Genomic DNA, 20203 nt, shown 5'->3' on the forward strand with positions numbered 1-20203 from the left:
TGGTCTTTCGTAACAGCGGATGAAATGATTCCCTTTTAAAGTGCCCTCCCTCCACCCCCAGCGCCCCTGTCCTTGGCATGTTTTGTATCAGCGATCATTCTGAACTGTACATAATTTATGTTGCAAGAGGCAAAGGGCAAGTTTTGGATTTTGCTTCTTCCAAGTTTGTTTTTAAACGACAAATAAAAAGAGAACATTTTAAATACAAGTGGCTCCGTCCTGTCACCCTCGCCGTCAGCCCGATCCGTGAGGTCCGAGAGGACCCAGGGGAGGGCGCTTACCAGGCCGGGCCGCGCCGGAAAAGTGAGCTCCGCGCCTTCCGCCCTTGCTGGCGTTTGTTCTGACGCAAGCGGAAGTGGCGTCGCGGTACCGGACGTGGGGCGGGGCTCCCCCTTCCCCAGCGAGCTTCTAAAGTGAACGCAGCCGGCGGGCGCCTCCTGCAATGGAGACGGTGAGGAGCGCGGAAAGGGGACTGGGAGGCCTGGGCAGGGGCGGGCGCTGGTGCCCAGTAAACGAGAAGCCGGGTGTCTCCTATCCGTGACCCTGCCCCTCCGCTCCCTCGCCGGGCGCATCTCCGGGGACTGGGCCGCGCTGTGCCTGCCTTCCGCTCGCCGTACTCAGCCGAGTGGGCAGTGACACCTAGCTCCCTCCTTAAATTCCGCGCACACCCTGGCGACTTCAGGACTCCTTTCGTCTTAGCACCTCAGGCCCCTCGGAGGTTGTGATTCGGCTTTCCTGTGAGGGCGGGGGGGGGGTGTTCCCCCGCTTGCAGGCATCACCTGGCCCTGGTTTTCTTAAGTGATCCCTGCAATGCCTGGCAGGAGGGACATCTGAAAGACTTATATTGCCTCAAGGTGTCCAACGAGCTCACATTCCCTTAATAAGACTGAAAAGGGGGGTTTCTCTAAAGGAGGGATGGTTCGGGCCGCTGTGTCCCTGGACAAGTTTTAGGTCATGCCCAACTCTGCGATTCCAAGCAGGCATGTTGGCATTTCATTCTTGGCGAGCAGGCACTGACCAATTGTGGCAGGTCCGTCATCCTTCCCGGGATGCTGCAGACTGCCTGCTACAGGGACCCACCCTCACTATCAGGAGCCTTTTCTAGCACTCTGGAACCCTTCCCATTAACTTCCCTCTCCGGAGTTTTTAATCATGTAACCTGACAGGCAGAGTAATTCTTCCTATCTTGGTTTTTATCATCTGCTACTGTAGTTGTGTATAGGCTGCAGGTTCACTGTTCTTTGGGTCAGTTATCTACCCAGAGTAATTATTTTACCGTATACGGTACTTTCTCTACCTGCAGAGAGGTCATGTCCCTCAGGTTATAAAGAAGAAAACAAACCAAAGTGGTAAAGTGATTTGCAATTTATCCCCTAGGCAAGAGAGTCATTTCAATATATATATATATATATATATATATATATATATATATATATACATACTTCAGAGAGGAAGGGAGAGAGAGAGAAACATCAACGATGAGAGAGAATCATTGATCAGCTGCCTCCTGCATGTCCCACACTGGGGATCAAGCCCGCAAGTCGGCATATGCTCTGATGGAGAATCAAACCGTGACCTCCTATTTCATAGGTCACTGCTCAACCACTGAGCTACCGTGGCAGGGTACAAAGTATTTTTATATAGATTTTATAATTTAACCCTCGCACTTTTTGTACTGGATTAGGTTCTTGGGATAGAAATTATTTTTAAAAGAAAACCTCTGTGTGTTTTTTTAAACCTCTGTTTTTTAAGATGCTCAGCCTAACTGGAGTGGGGCGGAGGGCAAGCCAGTGACCGCTGTTATTTAAGGTAGACTATAATAAATGCTGTTTTCAGGAGGCAAACAAAGGACTGTGGAAGCATAGGGGAGGGAGAAACTACAATCCGGGTATGTAGAGATTAATTGAGGAAGAGCCAGTGGCTTAATGTTGCTGGAGTTTGGGATTTGGGTCACAGTGAGGCGGAAATAGGCTGAGGTCGGGTTGAAGGTACTGCATACCTTGCTAAATTTAATCCTTATTTTGTAATAAGGGAACCCATGAAGATTTATGAGCAAGGCACTGAGTGTGATTAAAGAATGTTCTTTTAAATATATATATATATGTGTGTGTGTGTATATATATATATATATATATATATATAATTAATTTCAGAGAGGAAGGGAGAGGGGAGAGAGAGAAACACCAATGATGAGAGAGAATCATTGATTGGCTGCCTCCTGCATGTCCCCAGATTGAGCCTGTAACCCAGGCATATGCCCTTGACCGGAATCGAACCCAGGACCATTCAGTCCACAGGCCAGTGCTCTATCCACTGAGCCAAACCGGCTAGGGCAAGAATGTTCTTAACAGCGTTCTGTAAATGGATGGATCTTCAGAAAGTAGGGAGTTCCTAGTTGCTAGAGATGAAAGTCCCTCCCAAAACTGAGATGCTTGGCTGGCAAAAGAACGTGGTGATAGCATGAAAGAAGAATTAAAGAAGAGATAGCCTGACCTGTGTGGCTCAGTGGTTGAGCATTGACCTATGAACCAGGAGGTTACTGTTCAATTCCCAGTCAGGGCACATGGCTGGGATGTGGGTTAAGTCCCCAGTGTGAGGCGTGCAGGAGGCAACTAATCAGTGATTCTCATCACTTATTTTTTAAAATATATTTTTATTGATTTCAGAGAGGAATGGAGAGGGAGAGAGAAAGAAACATCAGTTTAGCTAATAGATGTTAAGGATAGGTTTAGGTCAGTGGTCGGCAAACTCATTAGTCAACAGAGCCAAATATCAACAGTACAACGATTGAAATTTCTTTTGAGAGCCAAATTTTTTAAACTTAAACTTCTCCTAACGCCACTTCTTCAAAATAGACTCACCCAGGCCGTGGTATTTTGTGGAAGAGCCACACTCAAGGAGCCAAAGAGCCACATGTGGCTCGCGAGCCGCAGTTTGCCGACCACAGGTTTAGGTCATGCTCTGCTCTTGTGATTCTAAGCAGACATGTTGGCATAGCTCATTCTTAGAGGAATCAAGATTACAGTTTTTAAGCACCTTGGAGGAGAGCAGTGCCAAAAACAAATATGGGAATCACAGTAAAGATAATAGGATTGGAGGGACAGATGCTGTTCTGTTTTGCATTGACACATTTGAAGAGTCTATGACGTCTGTGGTTGTCTCGCAAACAATTGGAAATGTGGAACCGGAGTCTGAAATTGTGAGTCTGTGTGTCAGATCTAACCTGTGCCTCTCTACTAGTATTTTGTACTTATGTAGTACAGTGGTACTTTCTCAGGTCCCCTATGTTATTTTTTTAAATATATTTCTATGGATTTCAGAGAGGAAGGGAGAGGGAGAGAGAGATAGAAACATCAATGATGAGAGAGAATCATTAATCGGCTGCCTCCTGCACACCCCACACTGGGGATTGAGCCCACAATCCAGGCACATACACATGCCCTAACCCAGAATCAAACCATGATCTGGTTCATAGGTCAACGCTCAAGTACTGAGCCACGCTGGCCAGGCTCCCCATGTTATTAAAAGTTGAGGGGAGCCCTAGCTGTTTTGGCTCAGTGGATAGTGCGTCAGCCTGCAGATTAAAGGGTTCCGGGTTCGATTCTGGTCAAGGGCACATGCCTGGGTTTCGAGCTGGATCCCCAGTATGGGGCGTGCTGAAGGCAGCCAATCAATGATTCTCATCATTGATGTTTCTACCTCTCTCTCCTTCCTTCCTCTCTGAAATCAACAAAAATATATTTTTTAAAAAAAGTGGTGGGGAATGGACATAATTACCCCACTCCTGTGTGGAGAGAGAGTAAGATAAAGTCATATTCAGTTGTGTCTGACTCTCTTCTGTAGTTATCTGTGTCTCTCTTTTGCTGGTTGTCTCTTTTTTCTCTCTGTAACTTAGTCTTAGGTCTTTGTTCATATTAGTGTGCATCATTATCAATTTGAAAGTTAAAAAATAAAAACAATATGCAGAACCCCATGTTAGATGGTATTGGGGATATAAATAAGTATAAAATAGTTTCAGGATTCCAGGAATTTATAATCTGTTTGGATAGATAATGAACAAAATAACTATAGCACAGTTTGGTATGTAAATATTATATGGTGGTTATAATAATTTCTACAAGTAGCTGTTTCTGTGTCTTTGTATATAGATTTTTGTGAGACTATTATATAACATGTGTGTATCTTTTTCTTAAATTGATTTTAGAGAGAGGAAGGGAGCGAGGGAAAGAGAAAGAGAGAAACATCGATTTGTTGTTCCACTTATTTATGCATTCATTGGTTAATTCTTGCATATGCCCTGACTAGGGAGTGAACCCCCCATCTTGGTATATCGGGATGACGCTTTAACAGAGTCTAACCAACTGAGCTACCCAGCCAGAGCCCATGTGTGTATCTTTAGCACTAAACAGCCAGCCCTTTCTCCCACTTAAAAGTGATGAGGCTGCTATTCTGATAGCCTTGCCAAAATGCCAAGCCAAGTTGATGGTCTTATGCAGCCCAGAGAAGAAGATTATCCCCCTTTCCCCTTACCCTGAAGTTTAAGGCTATCCTGCCAACTTGACCCTGCTTACCAGTCAGCTTCCCATGTTCAATCCAAGGCCTTTAACTTCATATTACTACGGCAGCTATGTAGGTGAAGTATGACTTTTAGTTTGGGGATATTACCCACAGCAAATAGAGCCAAACTGTTGATTCCAGTGGATGAAAGTTATGACCCCTCCTGGGTTCCTAGATAACAATGAAATTTCCAAATGTTTCCACTTGAGGGAGCATAGGGATGATTCTAAAGGTTTCTCTGTATTCAAACCACTCTCTAATAGACTGTCATGGGCAAGGGGACTTGGAAAACCAGCATCCTCTGGGTTTCTCAAGGGCGCTGAGAGAACTGAGGTTCCTCATTCAAAACATTTATGCTGTTCATCCACCCCTCAGTCATTCTAACTTTGACAGTCAGCTGCTGGGATACTCCCCAGATTGGCCCTCTCAATGGTAAGGTGTATGCCTGATTCTAGTGCCTACAGTTATGCTTAGTGAGTGTTTGGGAAAGCAGTGTTTTCTCTGGCTTCTGTGTTTTTATAAAGTAGACCTGTGAGAATCTTGTGGGACCAACTCTAAGCTCAGATTTTTTTAGTCTCAGCTTTAAGACCTACTGTTTCACTGGGTAGTATAGCACATAACGACATGAGCTTTGGAAACGCACAGATCTGTGTTCAAATCGCTATTCCACCCTTACCAGCCATAGGACCTTGGGCAGGTTGCTTAATATTTCTTAAACCTCAGTTTCCTAATCTGTGAAAATAAGGCTAACAATAGTATTTACCTCAGGGTTACGAAGATTAAATGAGATAATACAGCACTTTAAAGGAAGTTGTCAGTTTACCAGCCCTTCTCCTGATGCTAAGCTAAAATGGATGGAGCCCAGGATAGCCTGAATCTTTGTTTCTCTTGTCTCTCCAGGTCATTTCTTCAGATAATGCCCCAGCTCTGGAAAATGAGTATCCTCAAGGTAAGTGTACTAAAGAAAGGAAACTGGGTATGAAAGCAATAGCCCAACGCCAACTTCAGCAATGCTTTTGAACCTCTCCCAAGGTCCCCCTTGGGAAATGAAAGCTGACCAGATAATGTACCAAACCATATAAACCAGGAACAGTAATTTGGCAAGATCACCAAGGAATAAATCTTGGGTAGAGTAGGGATGATTAATATCAAACCACCTGAGAGAAACTTTTGAGGTACAGGGAAACTTCCACAGGCAATTGTAGGCTGGCTAACTAGGTTTTAGAAGTTTCTGGTATTTTCTAAGTCACACAGAAATAATGCCACTAGAAGTTTTTATCATCCAGCAAGCTCAGTAAAGTCACTGAGTGTACACAAGAAATTATAGAAAGGCCTTGAAAGCCCTTAGAACTAATCTAGAATAGAGGTACTAAACCCTAAAGTCCAGGCAGTTCCAGCACTGTACCTGTTTAGAATGGAATGGCCCAATTCTAGGTCATCTAGAAATAGGCAGAACTTACAGGTACCTCTGGTAAAGGATTTTGGCCAGGAATACTCGTAAGTCTTCTAAGGACACATTTATGGCATTAGGAGTACACACTTTCTCGGAGGATTGAAATAGGGGCTAAGATCCTAGGACATATTAAGGTTTTATGAGTTCTTCACAATAATTTTTTAATATTCCATTTTCATTTTGTTGGTATCCCATAAAAGATAATCATATAGTGATATTTTGAATTATCTGGATGGCTCTTGATAATTGAGTACTGCCACATGGTATCAGGTGTCTATTTTATGTTTCTGAGTACATTTGCATCAACATCAAGGCAGGGGCCAAAAATTGTCTACATAGACCAAGCAGTGATGGGTGCATATGACTACAACAACCTGTAGATCTTGCCACATCTAAAAGGAGGCAGTAGCTATCCAGGTCTGATCAATTGTTACTATTCAGAATTCAAGACCTACTTTTGTCAGATCTTCTGATTTTGAAAAGAAACTAAGAATTTGGATTTGTATGTAAATCTCCAGATTTTTAAAATTTATTTTAAAAAGAGGATAGAGAAAGAAACAGCAATTGGCTGCCCCTACCGTGGATTGAAAATGATAGTATTTAACTATCAGCATAATGTGTCTTAAACGATGTCAAAAGACATGTTTTTTGGGAGTCTGTGAGTTTTCAAATTTGAAAACCAATGGTGAGCTTCTAGTTAAAAACGGTGGATTGAATGCATACATCTACTTTCATTCCTTCACAAAAAGCCGCTAAAATAAACATAAAGACTTTTTTTTAAGGTACAAATACACTAAAATAGGAAGAACAAGAGAGGAGGCCATAGCAATGAATTTTGAAAGCTGGAAAGCAGATGAGTGGCAAATGACTTAGCAGACCTGAGAAAGCTGAATTATACACTGAGTGGCCAGATTATTATGATCTCTGAACGCATAATAATCTGGCACTCAGTGTATATCCTATATAATAAAAGGCTAATATGCAAATTGTCCCCTCGACCAGGAGTTCGACCAGCAGGCAAGCCAGCCAACTGCCCATGTCCCCTCCCCCTGGCCAGGCTGGCCGGACCCCACCCATACATGAATTCATGCACCGGGCCTCTAATATATATATATATATACTGAGTGGCCAGATTATTATGCCTTCAGAGATCATAATAATCTGGCCACTCAGTGTAAACTAGCAGTGGGGAAAGCCAAGAAACACTGAAGGTCTGAGAAGCAGTCAGATCCCAAGACTCCCTCCTTCATTGAGTGCAGTTGGACAACTCCCCTTTCCAACTTTGGCAAAGAATGGAGGTCTGGAGAGAGGTTCAGGTCCAGCTGAGGACTGAGGTACTTCACTAACAGGAGAAGTGAACTATACTTAATGCCAAAATACCGGGCCTTTTCCCCCTTCGTTTCCAGAATGTTGACAGGAAAGACTTCACCTTCCAAGTGCAGCATCTACACGAATAAAAGAGAAAGATGCAAATTGACCGTACCTTCGTGACACCCACCAGCCAATCAGGAGTATGCAAATTAACCCAACAAAGATGGTGGGTTAATTTGCATATGCAGATGCTGAGCATCTGGGGACGGGACGATGCAGGCGGTCAGCTCCGGGCCCAGCCACTCCGGGCCTCTGGGCAGCATGGGAAGGCAGAAACGCAGCTCCAGCTAGAGTGGAGGCAGTGCAGGCAGCCAGGGGAATGAAGGCCCATTCTTGCACGAATCTTCATTCGGGCCACTAGTTGAATAAATAATCCTCTCCAGAAGCCCCTTAAGGGAAAGCCCTACAAATATAAGTGTTGAGTGTTCCCTATCTAAATGGCTCACAGTCAGCAAGGCTCATTTACACACTTAGGGCTTCCAATCAGCTTTAAAGATTCCACTCTTAAAATATGGTTTGAATTCTCCTTTAAACCAAAGATTATCAGAGATCTAAAGAAAGCCTCTAGTGTTTTTAAAAAAGGTGATCCAAACTGCCTCTCCCATGAAAAGGAACAAAGAAAAAGCAATGGAGGGGAAAAGTCAATGCATAAAGAAGAAAACTTTGCCAAAACCGGTTTGGCTCAGTGGATAGAGCGTCAGCCTGCAGACTGAAGGGTCCCAGGTTCGATTCTGGTCAAGGGCATGTACCTTGGTTGCAGGCACATCCCCAGTGAGGGGTGTGCAGGAGGCAGCTGATCGATGTTTCTCTCTCATCGATGTTTCTAGCTCTCTGTCCCTCTCCCTTCCTCTCTGTAAAAAAATCAATAAAATATTTTTTTAAAAAAGAAGAAGAAGAAGAAAACTTCAAATTAACAATACATACTCAGATAAAGAATATATTAGCACCATGAAACAAGTACCAGGATACACTACTTTTCTAAAACTTTTAGAAAACAAAAAGGACCTCTTGGGCATTAAAAATATAGTAGTAGCCCAGTGGGCGTGGCTCAGTGGTTGAGTGGCTCAGTGGTTGAGCGTTGACCTATGAACCAGAAGGTCAGGGTTTGATTCTAGGTCAGGGCACATGCCTGGGTTGTGGGCTTAATCCCCATTGTGGGGCATGCAGGAGGCAGCCAATCAATGATTCTCATCATTGATGTTTCTTTTTCTTTTCTTTTTTTTTTTTACAGAGAGGAAGGGAGAGGGATAGTTAGAAACATCGATGAGAGAGAAACATCGATCAGCTGCCTCCTGCACACCCCCCACAGGGGATGTGCCTGCAACCAAGGTACATGCCCTTGACCGGCATCGAACCTGGGACCCTTCAGTCTGCAGGCTGACACTCTATCCACTGAGCCAAACCGGTTAGGGCTCATCATTGATGTTTCTGTCTCTCTCTCCCTCTCCCTCTCTGAAATCAATAAAAATACATTTTTAAAAAAGAAGAAGAAAAACTATATAGGATAGCAAAAATTTTTAAATAAGCATGAGGTTTCAAAATCAAGTTGAGGAAATGTACCAGAAGTAGAATTAAAAATGAAAGAAGTAAAGCCCGGCTGGCATGGCTCAGTAGTTGAGCTTCAGCCTATGAACCAGGAGGTCACAGTTCGATTCCTGGTCAGGGCATATGCCCGGGCTAGACCCCCAGTATGGGGCATGCAGGAGGCAACCAATCAATGCTGTTTCTTTCTCATCGATGTTTCTATCTCTCTCCCTTCCTCTCTCTCTCTAAAAAATAAAAATAAAACATTTTTAAAAAGCTAAGTAGAAAACAGGAGAAAAAACGATATTTTAAAAACAATAAAAACTCATCCCCCAAAAAACAAAAAATAAAACCTTCAAGTGTCAGTCTAGGAATTCTAATATCTAAATAATAGGAGTTACAGAAAGAGAAAAATGACAACACAAAGCAAAGAAAATGATCAAGGAAATAATTCAAGAACTTTTCCTGAGACTGAAGGACATTAGTTTTCATACTGGAAGGACTCATTAAATATTCAGCACAGTGGATGAAGTTGACCCATCCAAAGCACAACTGTCATGAGATTTCAAAGTGCTGGAAACAAAGAGAAGATCCTGAGTTTCCAGAGCAGTAAAAACAAGTCACATACAAAGAGTCAGAATTGCTTCAGACTTTGAACATACCAGAAGCTAGAAGGCAATGGAGCAATGTCTTCAACATCCTGCAGGAAAATAAATTCTAACCTTGAGTTGTGTATCCATCCAAATTCTAAATCAGAGAGTGTAAAAGGTATTTGCAGGCTGCAAGGTCTCAAGAAATTTACTTCCCATGCACCCTTTCGCAAGAAGCTACTGAAAGATGTGCTCCACCAAAACAAGGGAGCAGTCAAAAAGATGAAAACATGGGATACAGGACACAAGGAATGCCAACACAGGAGAGTCGTGAAAGGGGTCCCCTTGATGGTAATGAGAGAAGATTTCAGGGTGACAGCAGTGCATACCAGGCAAACCAGCCCAGATTTGAGCCAGTCACAAAGCTCCAGAGAGACTTCTTTGTGTAGTTTAAATTGATAGGCTGTGCTTCTGAATTTCTTAAAAGGATATTTAAAGAACTTATGAAGTTTGGGGATTGAATTAGTTATAAATACTATACATAGAAAATTAAGCAAATGAAGAGACAATTATTAACTCCAGGGAAAATAAAGTTGTGAAAGAAAGAGTTGACTATTTGTCTTAGTTCTGAATAATGAATATTCAGTCAAAATTATTTAAATATTGATGTAACCAACATTATATTTTAACTTTTGGAAGAATGGGGGGAATGGATGGTGCATGTCTGTAATAGGGTCCTGTTAGAAAATAGAACAAAAAACTCTCATATTTCTTGGATGATAATGGATAATTCCCAAAAGTGAAAAAAATAAAAAAGGAGCAAAAAAGTACCAAAATGCCCTAGCTGGTTTGGGTCAGTGGATAGAGCATTGGCCTGTGGACTTCGGGTCCCAGGGAGGGGCTTGATTCCCGTCAAGGGCACATGCCTGGGTTGTGGGCTTGATCCCAGGTAGGGGGCGTGCAGGAAGCAGCAGATCAGTGATTCTCATCATTGATGTTTCTATCTCTCTCTCCCTCTCCCTTCCTCTCTCAAATCAATAAAAAATATATCTTTTTTAAGTACCAAAATAATCAGCTAAAAGAGGTCTCATCTCTGGGTAAGTGTTATGATAGGGAAGTGGGTGCCAGGGATGGCAGTTTTTCTTGACAAAATTTGTAGAACAATTTGACTCTTTGAACTGACTACCTGAATAACTTTGGTAAAAAATAGAAGTTAAAGACAAACAACTGGCATAGGATTAAATACATGAACTTTGGAATCAGGTAAATCTGTGTTTGAGTCTTGTCACTTCACTTACTGATGGTGTGAACTGTTTCCACCTTTCTCACCTGAAAAATTAGGACAATATTTGCCTTACAGATTTATTGAAAGGATTAAATAAATAATGTAGTATTTTTAAGTATACATAGTATAGTAGGGAGCATATTTGGGCTATTATTTTGGGGCCTGTTTCTCTAGTTAGACCAAACAATTAAAATCAAAAGATTGGAAAGGTAAACACAGCCAGAGTCTTTCATTTGACTGGAATACGTGGGATGATTTCTCATTCACAGGGTTATTCCAATATGGACTCTCAGGGTGTTTTAGTCCAGGTTGATTGAGCACTGGGATCCAACTTCATGTTAACCTGAAATGGCCCAGTTTGGACCATGATGCTCTCATCTGAAGCTTACTTAAAAAAATTAAAAAAGGAAGATGCTTACTTGAATTTTAAGAAGCTTAATTACATCTTAATTGAGAAAAGATCATTTAAATGTGCTAAATATATGAAAGGGAAAACTTGAGTTAAAGATAAGAAAAAAACTTTTATACTAGAACAGTTTAATGAAAAATATAGACTTTCTGTTTTAGTCAGCCAAGGAACCATCAGATACAGTCTTACCTGGAAATGGAGGTTTGATGAAATGGTTTCTAAGAGGGTTTACTCCTAATGGAATAGTAGGAACAAATCAGATAAAATAGAGTGCCTTGTAAAAAATCTGCTCTAAATATTTGAGCAACAACAGCACTGTTTGTTGTATTTTCTGCTTTTTTGATTATGTGTTTTACTTGGAAGGAAGCTACTAACTATCCCACCCCATGCAGAGACCCCAGAATCCAACAATAGTGTGTATACTTCCTTCATGAAGTCGCATCGCTGCTATGACCTGATTCCCACAAGCTCCAAATTGGTTGTGTTTGACACTTCCCTGCAGGTGGGTGAAATACTTTTTCCTTCTCCTCTTTGGAACCTCTGGTTCAATACCCCTCATCCTATCACATCCCAAGGATAATATCTTTGTCCTTCTATATGGTTAGTCTCATGTTTTACCCAATATACCCAACCCCTGTTCCTTTAAAGTCCTGTGAATTTCCCTTTGTGAATATAACTCTTTTGGCTATAGGTGAAAAAAGCTTTTTTTGCTTTGGTGACTAATGGTGTACGAGCTGCCCCTTTGTGGGATAGTAAGAAGCAAAGTTTTGTGGGTAAGCAATGTTTCTGGAACACAGTATTATTAGCATCTTATGCTGGGCACGGAGAAAAGCTTTGAGCAATGCTGAGAGCTCTTGTCTTGGCCTCTAGGCATGCTGACCATCACTGATTTCATCAATATTCTGCACCGCTACTACAAATCAGCCTTGGTAAGGACCGTAGCCTAATGACCAAAACCACTTTCCCTGCCTAAGCCCCTCATTCTCATTTCCTTCCAAGCAAACCACAAGGGGTTTATGAAGCAGGGAGGTCAAGTCTCAAGTTCTGTTGCTTTTGCTTCCAGGTGCAAATCTATGAGCTGGAAGAACACAAGATAGAAACTTGGAGAGGTATGTAGAGAATTGGCGAGGGGGTGGGCGGTGGGAGGATAAAGGGATGGACATTTTCCTGGGAAATGATTTTCCGTGGTGGTATTTTGTGAACCTTTTATTCCTTTCAGAGGTATACCTGCAGGACTCCTTTAAACCACTTGTCTGTATTTCTCCTAATGCCAGGTGAGTTCCAGCCACCCATTTGTACAGAAGAGGAAGAGCCTTGCCATCAGCATAGCTAAAGCACCAGATACCCAAAGATTCAGGGGCAGAAGAAAGAAAAGACACTTCTCCCAAACACATGCATGCGCACACTGCTCCCCTTCTTCCTCCCAACCATCAGTTTTCCATTTATAAACACTCTCAAGGAGCTGAGCTATGGTGGAGGGAGTCAGGGGCAGAGATAGGCCCAGCCTCAGGCCCAGCACTGTGGAACTTATCATTGTCCCCCACCTTCCCACAGCTTGTTTGATGCTGTCTCTTCATTAATCCGGAACAAGATTCATAGGCTGCCAGTTATTGACCCAGAATCAGGCAACACATTGTACATCCTCACCCACAAGCGCATCCTCAAGTTCCTCAAATTATTTGTAAGTGCTCCTCAGCCCAGTTTTTACTTCTTATATTCTCGGTTGGAAAGGTATCCAAGGGTGATATGGGGAGCCTTGAAAATCAAGGTGATGGTTCCTTCCTCAGATCACAGAGTTCCCCAAGCCAGAGTTCATGTCTAAGTCTCTGGAAGAGCTACAGATTGGCACCTATGCCAACATTGCTATGGTCCGCACCACCACCCCCGTCTACGTGGCTCTGGGCATTTTCGTACAGCACCGGGTCTCCGCCCTGCCTGTGGTGGATGAAAAAGGTGAGAGAGTGGACAGGAGAGGGAGGGCTCCAGGGGAGTCAGGGTGTCTCCGGGAAAATCTGCTTCCCCCTTAGCTCAGCCAGGACGGTGATTCTGCCTACGGCCAGGGGGAGTCTTGGGTGTCAGATCCTCCTTGCTGAGCTGCCTCTGTCCCTCTAGGGCGTGTGGTGGACATCTACTCCAAGTTTGATGTTATCGTGAGTGTGGAGGGGCTGGGAGGCAGGGAAAGGGATGGCATGTTAATGTGGAGAGGGAAAAGGAGAGTCTCTTCTGGAATCTAAGGGTTTTAAGAAGCTTCCATGCTTTCAAATTTTATTTGAAAAATAATTGAATGAGGTGGGTGTGGCTGGTGGGCATAGCTGACAACTGCCCTAAATCCCTTTGGGGTTGGGTGGACTCGGGGTTTGGGGGCTGGCTCCCTTGCTTCTCTGCAAGCACCTTCCCCTCTCTCCCCAGAATCTGGCAGCAGAAAAGACCTACAACAACCTAGATGTGTCTGTGACCAAAGCCCTCCAACATCGATCACATTACTTTGAGGGTGTCCTTAAGTGCTACCTGCATGAAACTCTGGAGACCATCATCAACAGGCTGGTGGAAGCAGAGGTAGGGGGACCAGTGATCCCAAAGGAGCTGGGGTTTGGCGAGGAGGATGGAGCTTGAAGGGCTCTCCCTGACGCTGGCACTAAATACCCCTTTCTCCCTGTTGCTCTCTGCAGGTTCACCGACTTGTAGTGGTGGATGAGAATGATGTGGTCAAGGGAATTGTCTCCCTGTCAGACATCCTGCAGGCCCTGGTGCTCACAGGCGGAGAAAAGCCCTGAGCTTGGGGAAGGCGTCAGGTGGCACCCAGGGTTATGCCCACTCAGTGCCTGCACAAAGCTTGGAACCACAGATGAAACCTTGAGAGAATTGTGACTCTGTTCCCTGCCCAGGAGACCTCTCCCCTTCTACCTGAGAGCCAGGGAAGAGATGGGGAATGGATTTTTAGCTGTCCTGTCCTCACCCATGAGGAAAACTTTGAGCCTAGCCCATCCCAGCCCCTGTCCTCTTAGACATGCCCCCATTCTGGGTGAACTATGGGCTCTGTGCCACTTGGACAAATTCCGATCTCTAAGAGATCCAGTCTTTGCCTCTATCTCTGCCCCTGACTCCCTCTACCATAGCACAGCTCTTCATAAAAATATTTTTATTCATCCTGTTTCATGCTGTATGGAGGAGGCTGAGTCCATTTAGTAACATTTCTTCCCATAATGGGAGTGGGGAGGATCATGGGGAGGAAGGCCTTTGGGTTCCTGTGTTATATTCATATGAAGAGAAGTGGGTTGGGTGGAGGAGGACTGCAAAGTGGTTAGCTAAGGTTATTGCTTTTCATGGCAAAACTAATTAAAATGACAGGAACTTCTTCATGATATTGCAGTGTTTGCTTTTTGTAGTTGACAGACAGTCACTACTGCTCCAACCTTTCTACTTCATATGGCTTCTTCAACTCATTAGTAACGATAACACACTATAGAAAACTATCCATCAGTCGCAGTGCTTTACATATACTAATTCATTTACTCCTCAGAACAATAGTAGCTATTACACCAGTTTTATAGATTTAAAAGAAACAAAGGCACAGAGAGGCTAACTAGCCCAAGGCAGCACAGCTAGTAAAAAGGATAGAGCTAGCATGTAAACCCAGTCTGGCACCAGAGCTCGCGCTCTTTATCACTGTATTAGACTTAACTAGCTTTCTAAATCTCTATTAAAACTGTTCTCACCCTATTCCCTACAATCCTTATCACCCCCACTTTCCCTTCTGCCTGGACCATAGCTGATATCCCAGGAAAATCACATAACGGAGTTAGGTCTCCAGAGAGTAGACAGAGACATGCCACCATCACAAGGTTGGACTCTATTTGGATTTTGCTAAACTGGCTCTGTCTTTGAACCTGAAATTCCTTATGAGTCTTCCAAAGTGAGAATGAGCTGTAGGGTATGCAGTGGGGGAGCAGCAGAACTATGGTCACCCCATCTGACCCTTTCCCTGTGCTGAAACCATATGGGCCAAAAGAGTAGTCAAGTCTAGCTGGCGTGGTTCAGTGATTGAGCATTGACCTATGAACCAGGAGGTCACAATTTGATTCCCAGTTGGGGCATATGCCTGGGTTATAGGCGTGATCCCCAGTGTGGGGCCTGCAGGAGGCAGCCCATCAATGATTCTCTCCCTCTCTGAAATCAATAAAAATATATTTTAAAAAAACAACAGTATAATGACACCTAGACTGCTGGGTATGAGCCAAATTCTGGATACCATCTCACCACTGCTTTGCAGGTATATCATTTCCATCTTGGATACCAAGACCAGAAGCGATTTCAGAGTAGCACCTTGCCCCTAACCCCACTTGCCCAAGAACCCTAATGAACCCAACCATATTGGTCCCTCCAAGTCAGGCTTCCCCGATGGAATGTGGGGAAAGCATCAAGGCAGCTTTCAGTGCTACGTCCTGGCTTTGAAGAAGCCCCTGCGCATTCACCTCTTCACAGCTCTCAGCACATTCCGAGACTTAAGGGAGGGGGATGTTCCAAGTTATTATAATTAGAGTATGTTTGTATGTGTGGGGGTGAGTGCATGGAGGAAAGGACAGATGTCTCCTTGTGTCACATTCCATCATGAAGTAGGATTTGTCTAGGGAGGAGGCAAGGACTTTAAAAAGCCTTAGGACTCTGGTGGGAAGCACCTTCAAGCAAAGAGCCATCAGCGCAACTGGTAGGTGTAAGGCGGCGGGGGGTGGGGGGAGACGGGTTGTCAACGGATGGGATAGGGGATATATAGGTCCTTTTAAAAAGTCCATGTTAGGGAGCAGAAGGCCTGTGTTTTGTTGCTCTGGTTCTCTCATTAAGTTGGTCTGCCCCAAAACAACCCTTCTGGGCAAGGGTCTACCCAAAGGGCTGCAGGTATGTTAGTGGAAAACAAATTAGGATCTCTTGCTTCTCCCATTCCCTGCTAAAACCCAACCAGTCTCAGAGTCTGAGGATGAGCAGAAGGAAAGACTAGGAACAAAATTTGGAGCCTTATAACCTATTTTCACCTGTCCTTCTCAGGAGAGGCAAATGATCCCTTCTTTCTCAGGAACCATTGCTATATACACTCTCTTCCCTCACCCCACACCCCTCCCCTCCACTGGAGCTGCTGCCATGGTTGCCAGGCATGGTTGCTAAGTCTCTGCATGGAAGAGTTGGCGTGGGCTGTGCTGCCACTAACATTGCCATGGTGAATCGGGGGACACCTGGTATAGGCTTGGGGGGCGGGGAGAGACATGTGAATGTAACTCCCCAGGACAGAATGAGCCTAAAATGTGAGCATCTTGAGCACCACTTCAGGTGGGGGCTGAGTGAGCTAGGCATTGTGGTAGCGGTGATGGGGGGCTCTAAGCTGGAAAACGGGCCACTTTTATCACCTCAGTTGCTAGGGGATTAGTTTTGCCAAGGGAGCACAACATTCCTCCGAAAGGGTGCGAATAAATGCATAAGCACCCTAGTCTATCCTCCATAAGGCTAAGCAGAGCTGTGTGGGCACAGAACAGTATGACCCCAAAATTCTGGCTTCTGGATTGTGAGAGAGCACGCTGCAGGGAGCTGGCTCCATGGGTGCCCAAGGACAAACATCTAGAACAGGAGTGTGGGGCAGTTTCTGTGGCTAAGACAGATTCCTTTCTCCTGCTGTACCAGCAGTCCTGGGCTACAGTTAAGGGGCTGGGGGTCACCCTTTTAAGCTAGGGGAGGATAGCTCCCCCAGCCACACAAAAGCTGCATGAAAGCTACTGCCTCCTCCTTCCACCACATGGAAGCTGGTTACTCATCTCCTCTCTGCACCCGAATGCCACTGCCGCTAAAAATAGCCCCCCAGCCTGGGCCAGCCCCTCCTGCACCCCAACCCCATGGAAACCAGCAAGAGTGGCAGGCAGAGACCTTAAGTTCCATTTCCATCACCTCCCTGTCAGAGAAACTGAAGTCCCTGAAGTCTGAGGCAGGAAGTCAAGGGCAGAACCCTGGTGGTCAAGCACCTTGACAAGGAGGGGAGTGAAGGGTTAAAATAGCAGGAAGGTTGAAGCAATGGGGGTGGGGGAGGGGGCACTGTCAGCTTGGCAATAAGAAGTCCCCTGCCCACTCCTGCAGGTTCCATCAGGCTTGGGGGACATGAGAAGTGGGAAGGGGATCCCAAATCCGGGCCACAGGGGGCGGCCGTGCACATGGGGGAGGTAGCAGCGCGGAGCCATCCCCGCCATGTCACATGCACTCACACACACACAGACAGGCACACACACGTGTGCCCGGGTATATATAGTCCCCAGTCGCTGGGCCTGTCGCTCTGCAGTGGGCGCCGGCTTCCTGGGCTGGGAGGGGGCTCTCGGGGGCGGGTGGGAGGGTGGGGGGCCGGGGTGGGGTGGGGCAGGATGCTGGATGGTCATTTATTCTCCGAGGGGCCCGACAGCCCCCGGGAGCGCCAGGATGAGGAGTCTGGAAGCTGCCTCTGGGTGCAGAAATCCAAGCTGCTGGTGATCCAAGTGAAGACTATTTCCTGTCATTACAGTCCCCGTGCCCCTCCTCGACAGACCATGGACTTCCAGGCCAGCCACTGGATCCGCGAGCCCCAGAGCCACACGTGAGTGAAGGAGAAGTGAGGGGAAGAGTGTGGTGGGGTGGGTCTGGACTTCCCCCAGGCACAGCCAGCGCTGCTGGTCCCCCTTCTCTTTCCCACGCGCCCCCAACCCATCCGGAGAGCTAGCGTTTGACCTAACCTGCGTTGTTCGGGGAAACAGGGATGGGTGTGAAAAGGGCAGGAGGTGAGATGGGGCAGACGCCGGTAAACTGTGCATGGAGGGATGGTGAAAAATCCCGCTTAGACTTCAGCCCCAACATATATGTGCACGTGCGTACACACACACACACACACACACACACACACACCCTTCCACATGGCTGCCCAGAGTGGTCTGCAGTGCTCCCAGCTCCCCGGACCTCGGCTCCCTTCCCCCACAAACTGCTCACCTGGGTTCCTGCTCATTGTCCCAGGTGTGGGCCGCGCCCGGGATCCCTTGAGCCGCCTCCCCGCCGGCCCTGGGCCGCCCGGGTGTTGCAGGAGGCGACCAACTGGCGGGCGGGGCCCCCAGCCGAGGCCCGAGCCCGGGAGCAAGAGAAAAGGAAAGCGGCATCGCAAGAGCGGGAGGCCAAGGAGACCGAGCGGAAAAGGCGCAAGGCTGGTGGGGCCCGAAGGAGCCCCCCGGGTCGGCCGCGCCCGGAGCCTCGGAACGCCCCTCGGGTGGCACAGCCTGCCAGGCTCCCAGCTCCATCGCGGCCAGAGCGCCCGGGGCCGGTGGGGCGACCGCCCCGTCCATCCCTGCAGCCGCAGAGCGACCCAAGGGCGGCGTGGGTGGGGCCCTGGGGAGGTCGAAGGCCAGGGCCCCCAAGCTACGAGGCTCACCTGCTGCTGAGGGCCGCTGCGGGGACGGCCCCACGCCGCCGCTGGGACCGCCCGCCGCCCTATGTGGCTCCTCCTTCTTATGAAGGCCCCCACAGGACTTTGGGGGCTAGAAGAGGCCCCGAGCCCTCCCAGGCGCCCGGCTCGTCAGCCCCTGCTCAGACTCCGGCCAGGACAGAGGGAGGGTGCACGAAGAAAAGGCTGGATCCTCGGATTTACCGGGACGTCCTAGGGGCTTGGGGTCTTCGACAGGAGCGGGGTCTCTTGGGGGGGTCCCCAGGCTGTGCAACAGCTAGGCCAAGGCTGGAGCCCCGCAAGGGGGCGGCAGAGAAAAGCCTGGGGCTGGCTGCTGCCGGCCTGAACAGTGGTAGCGACGGCCACCCCCAGGCCCGAGCTGCTGGGAACCCCGGCGGGGCGACAGCTTCTGCGGGGTCCGCCACCGAGACTCCCAGCCGCCCGCGTCCCGCTCCCAGGTCCAGGCCCCACCTCAAGGGCCCCGGGGAAGGGGAAGAATGTACAGGACAGAGCGGGCTCCCCAAACCCTGGATTCCCTCCCTGAAAAAGCATCCGCCCCCACACAGCCAGACCCTCCCCAGACCCTGGGCTCCAGGAGGCACGGGATCCAGGGAGGCCCTGGGTCACCGGGAGAGGGCCGGACCCTTGGAGGCTTGGAAGGCGCCCCGCCGCGCCCACACCCTGCCCCGCAGTTCCAGCGGCCCTGCTCGCGGAGAAGGCATTTTCGTCATTGACGCCACGTGCGTGGTGATCAAGTCCCAGTACGTTCCGACCCCTCGAACCCAGCACGTGCAGCTTTTGCCCGCTGGGGTGCCACGCATCGTGGGAGATGCCCCCCGCCAGCCGAAGCCCGGCCAGGCGGCGGGGGCGGGGGCCGCGGGCTTCCCTTCCCCTTGCCAAAAGCTGCTGTCGAGCAGTCGCCTCTCACCACAGCCACATGCGGGGCGCGGGTTCGAAGCGGAGGGCGGGAAGCCCGCGGACTCCTCTTTGGAGGAGCGCGCCTCCCGCATCTTGGGGCTCCCGGTGGACGAAGTGAACCTGCAAGGCGCCCCCACGCAGCCGGGGAGCCTAGGGCACTCCGCCCTCGGCCCGGCGACGCCGGGGGGCGCGGGGAGTGCGGAGGGCTCGGGGGCAGTGGCGGGGGTCCCACGGCCCGCGGGGCGGGGCTGGGCGCGGACCCCGGGACCCTACGCCGGGGCCCTGAGGGAGGCCGTGTCCCGCATCCGCCGCCACACCGCCCCGGACTCGGACTCGGACGAAGCTGCGGAGCTCGGCGCCCACAGCAGCAGCTCTTCGGAGGGAAGCGACACAGAAGCCGCCGGCGCCTCCTGGCGGAGCGAGCGGGCCGGGCGCCGGGAAGGCGGGAAGGCCGCACCGCCGAACGGCAGCATCCGGAGGATTCTGGGTGTCATCAGCCAAACCGAGGAGGCCCTCTTTGGAGAGAGGAGCGCCAAGGGGACCCCACAGAGAGACAGGGAGCGGCAGTAAGAGGCTCTTCGCTGTATTTGTGTTTCCCAGCCCATCCATCCTCGGGCCCACTGGTCCCCGTACTTCCTCACAGACTTCCTTGTACCCCTTACCG

The 20203-nt window shown here is 47.9% G+C and overlaps 2 protein-coding genes across 5 annotated transcripts; both read left to right on the forward strand.

Annotated features, from left to right (window-relative positions):
* Positions 1 to 369: 369 nt before the first annotated feature.
* On the forward strand, positions 370 to 14551 carry PRKAG1 (protein kinase AMP-activated non-catalytic subunit gamma 1). Of its 4 annotated transcripts, XM_054719110.1 has the most exons (13): positions 370 to 451; positions 5458 to 5506; positions 10556 to 10592; positions 11582 to 11691; positions 11881 to 11962; positions 12060 to 12118; positions 12253 to 12298; positions 12409 to 12463; positions 12744 to 12870; positions 12977 to 13142; positions 13302 to 13339; positions 13599 to 13745; positions 13859 to 14551. In XM_054719110.1, the coding sequence occupies exons 2-13, from the start codon at positions 5474 to 5476 to the stop codon at positions 13961 to 13963; spliced, it is 1005 nt and encodes a 334-aa protein (XP_054575085.1). In that variant the 5' UTR covers positions 370 to 451; positions 5458 to 5473; the 3' UTR covers positions 13964 to 14551. The 4 variants fall into 4 exon arrangements, with proteins under 4 accessions (XP_054575085.1, XP_008138851.1, XP_054575086.1 ...); XM_008140629.3 differs by lacking the exon at positions 10556 to 10592; XM_054719112.1 differs by lacking the exons at positions 370 to 451; positions 10556 to 10592 and adding an exon at positions 7417 to 7547 and having other exon boundaries at positions 5460 to 5506.
* A 3030-nt stretch (positions 14552 to 17581) lies between these two features.
* On the forward strand, positions 17582 to 20109 carry DDN (dendrin). Its single transcript, XM_008140901.3, has 2 exons — positions 17582 to 17790; positions 18201 to 20109. The coding sequence occupies exons 1-2, from the start codon at positions 17582 to 17584 to the stop codon at positions 20107 to 20109; spliced, it is 2118 nt and encodes a 705-aa protein (XP_008139123.2).
* The last annotated feature ends 94 nt before the right edge of the window (positions 20110 to 20203 follow it).

The sequence above is a fragment of the Eptesicus fuscus genome, chromosome 7, assembly GCF_027574615.1.
Source record: "Eptesicus fuscus isolate TK198812 chromosome 7, DD_ASM_mEF_20220401, whole genome shotgun sequence".
NCBI classification, from domain to species: Eukaryota; Metazoa; Chordata; class Mammalia; order Chiroptera; family Vespertilionidae; genus Eptesicus; species Eptesicus fuscus.

Bases quoted from the DNA above. Each gene is read 5' to 3' on its own strand.
- DDN (XM_008140901.3), top strand. From the start codon at position 17,582: ATGCTGGATGGTCATTTATTCTCCGAGGGGCCCGACAGCCCCCGGGAG. The intron at 17,791-18,200 runs GTGAGTGAAGGA...TCATTGTCCCAG, and splicing joins CGCGAGCCCCAGAGCCACAC to GTGTGGGCCGCGCCCGGGAT.
- PRKAG1 (XM_054719110.1), top strand. From the start codon at position 5,474: ATGCCCCAGCTCTGGAAAATGAGTATCCTCAAG. The intron at 10,593-11,581 runs GTAAGTGTTATG...CACCCCATGCAG, and splicing joins AAAAGAGGTCTCATCTCTGG to AGACCCCAGAATCCAACAAT. The intron at 12,464-12,743 runs GTGAGTTCCAGC...ACCTTCCCACAG, and splicing joins TGTATTTCTCCTAATGCCAG to CTTGTTTGATGCTGTCTCTT.